Source organism: Hipposideros armiger, unplaced genomic scaffold, assembly GCF_001890085.2.
Source record: "Hipposideros armiger isolate ML-2016 unplaced genomic scaffold, ASM189008v1 scaffold_1789, whole genome shotgun sequence".
Lineage (NCBI taxonomy): Eukaryota > Metazoa > Chordata > Mammalia > Chiroptera > Hipposideridae > Hipposideros > Hipposideros armiger.
Window position 1 is genome coordinate 59,212 of NW_017733139.1, and position 2,972 is coordinate 62,183.

The 2,972-nt window shown below is 53.2% G+C and overlaps 1 protein-coding gene across 1 annotated transcript in view; it reads right to left on the reverse strand.

Annotated features, from left to right (window-relative positions):
- SPACA6 (sperm acrosome associated 6) overlaps window positions 1-2,972 on the reverse strand; it is an 84,561-nt gene that overhangs the window by 22,652 nt on the left and 58,937 nt on the right. The window contains exon 3 of the mRNA XM_019634645.1: window positions 2,743-2,859. Coding sequence (XP_019490190.1) covers window positions 2,743-2,859 — 117 coding nt within the window. The remainder of the gene's footprint in view (window positions 1-2,742; window positions 2,860-2,972) is intronic.

Here is a 2,972-nt window from a genome sequence, read left to right on the forward strand (position 1 = left end):
ACCACACAACATAAAAGCATCCTCACTCCTGTCCCAAATTATGTGCCAGCTACCATTTGGTGACTGCATAACACCTGTAAGTGCTTAGCATGGTGCACGGCATACAGGAAGTGTTACAAAGGGGTCAACCACTAGTATTACCATCCCCAAGTTTGAGATGGGGAAACTGAGGCGTGGAGAGGTTAGGAAAGTGGCCCAACACCAAACAGCTAGATCTGAACTCAGGCGGTCCGGCTCCAGAGCCCCGCATGTAACCACTGCTTGTAGCATATCGTCTTCCTTTCTATACCATACTCTCCACTCCATGGCTTATACACCACCGAGAGCCACTCTAAGTCAGCATGTCTCTCTCGGGTCCTCCATCTAGGAGAGACCTGGGAGTCAACCTTCTTCCTATCGCTCTCCCCCCACACACATCTGGTCCAGATGTCTCCTGGGTCTGTCCTCCCTGTCCAGCTGAGCCCCAACTTTCCCATCTAGAAAATGGGGCTATAAACCCCACCTCACAGGGCTGGTAAGAGAATATCCTTTAGGAAGTTAATTAACATAAATAATTCTCTGTCAGCCTTTCCCATGTATAGGGCAGGTTTGGCACATACTCAAGTCCTTGACCTTCACCTCCTCCCTCCTCATGGCCTATCCCCCTCAGCTCAGACCTCATCTTGGCCCATCTGGACCACTGTGACTGGCCCAGTCACCACCAGTCTCCCTGCTTCTGCCCTTGGTCTTAGTCACATCTTGTCTCTCTCTCTCTCTCCTTAAAATCCTCCAATGCTCCCCTCCATCTCAAGAACAAAGGCCAAAGTTGGTCCAAGGGCCTACAATGGCAGTTCTCAAAGTGTGTTCCAGGAGCGTCACCTGGGAACTTGTTAGAAATATCAATTTCCAGGCCCTACCTCAGACCTACTGGTCAAATATGGAGGGTGGGGCCTAAGACTGCATTTTAACATGCTCCCAGGAGATCCTGATGCACAGTGGGGCTGGAGAACCACTGGCCTACAAGGTCCTACAGATGTGGCCCCTTGCTATCTCTCTGATTTCACCTCCTTTGCTTCCTCCCTCGGTGGTTTTACTCCAGCCCCACTGGCCCCAGGGCCTTTGCACTGGCTCTTCTCTCTACCTGGACCACTCTTTTCCCAGATTATCTGTATGGCTCTCACTGTCATCTTGTTCAGTGTACCAATTTGCTCAACTGTACCTTCTCTTTTCCACCTCCCCCGACCAACTTGTTTAAAATGATCACCCCACTGGCCCATTCTCTTCCCCTTCTGTTTTCCTCCGTAGCATGGATCACCAACTGACATACTATTTCATCATGTTTATTGTCTGTCCACCCTGCTGCATATAAGCAACCTAAGGGCAGGTGGTTTGCAGTTTTGGTCGCAGCTGTGTCCCCGGTGTTGTTCCTAGCACATTCAATAAATATCTTTGGAACATATTGCACCAGCTTCTCCCGGCCTCCAGTCTGTCCTCAACACGGCCCCAGAGGATCTTTCTACACCCAGAGGAAACCCTGTTCTTTCCCTCCTCACAGCCCTGCTCCTCCAGGACAGAGCCTCAAGTCTTCCTTACCTTTCAGCTGAACCCTAAACCCATGTATCTAGCTGCTTTCTGGGCCCCTCACAGTCACTAAATCCTAGCCTAGGTCACCATCTACCCCAGCTGGTTTTTCTCCCAGGCCCCCCATCTCAGGGATGACCCACCGCCCTGGCCCCCACCCCGGCACATGGAGCCCCTGGGCACTGTCCTCTAACCTTCCTCTTCCCTTCTCCCTAAACAGTCCATCGGACCTGAGCCCTGTCCCTTCTGCCCTTGACTCTTGCAGCCCTGTCCCCTCATCTCCACCTTCACAGCCCCTGCCCCAGCTCAGGCCGTTTTCACCCCAGCCTCCACCCAGGCCTCCCAGCCTCCATTCTCTCCTTGCTCCAGACTGTCCCAAATACAGCCCTAAGGGATCTTGCTCCCCTCTTTTCAAAACCTTCTGGGACAAGATAGCCTATGTGGGGAGAAAGGGCATTTCCTGGGGTCCTTTGGCCCCTTTGCCAGCTCTGAGTTCTTCAAGTCTCCCCGAGGGTAGGGGATTCGCAGCTGAAGTCTCCTCCATGCTGGAGCCCCAGACACCCCCTGGGTGGATGGGAACCTCCCCATCTTTGGGGGACTCTTTGTCAGAATGCTTGGTGGGCAAGAGCAGAAAACAAAAGAAGTAATGGCAGCTGTAGAAATAAGCCAAGCCCCTGGACCTCTGAGGTGGCCAGTTTATGCTGCACGACAGAACCCAGGCCTTCCTCCCTCCCTTCTACCCCCAGCAGTTCCAGTCTCTGGCATAAGGAACATATGTTTTATGCCAGAAGATCTCCTCCCTGAGGTTGTCTCATCAAGGGGCTCCTCTCTCTCACTGAGCTCCAAAGCCATCCTGGGGGGCAATGAAACTGTCCCACCTTACAGGGAGGTAGGTTGGGGCACAGGAGGCAGCAACATGTCCAAAACCTCATAGCCAAGAAGAGGGTGAGCCACACAGTGAGGTCAAAACATACGTCTACCTGATCCCAACTGGGCCTCAGACTCGAGGTTATTTCTGAATTGTCCCTTTACGTCCCGCCAGTATCTCCCTGGCAATTAACTTGCTACCTGGCACCACCTCGTCCTCCCAGGTCACTGTCACATTCCTGGGCCCTTCCTGCACACACACTATCTCTTAGGGGCTCCAAGCCCACATCTTCCACTGGTGTTCACCCCACTCACCTTGGGCGGTGGCCATGTCCTGGAGGGAGTGGGTCATCTGGGTGAAGGCATCATGCAGGTGGCTTCTCTCATCATAGTCTGGGGGTGGGTGTGAGGGCAGGGGCTTGGGGGAAGCAGCTCATCCCAACACCACGTTCCCTGTGTGGACATTCTCTGTCTCTCTAAGACATCGTCTGTATCTCTCTGAGTCTCTGTCCCCCCATCTCTATCCTCCTGTCTGTGAGTCTCTG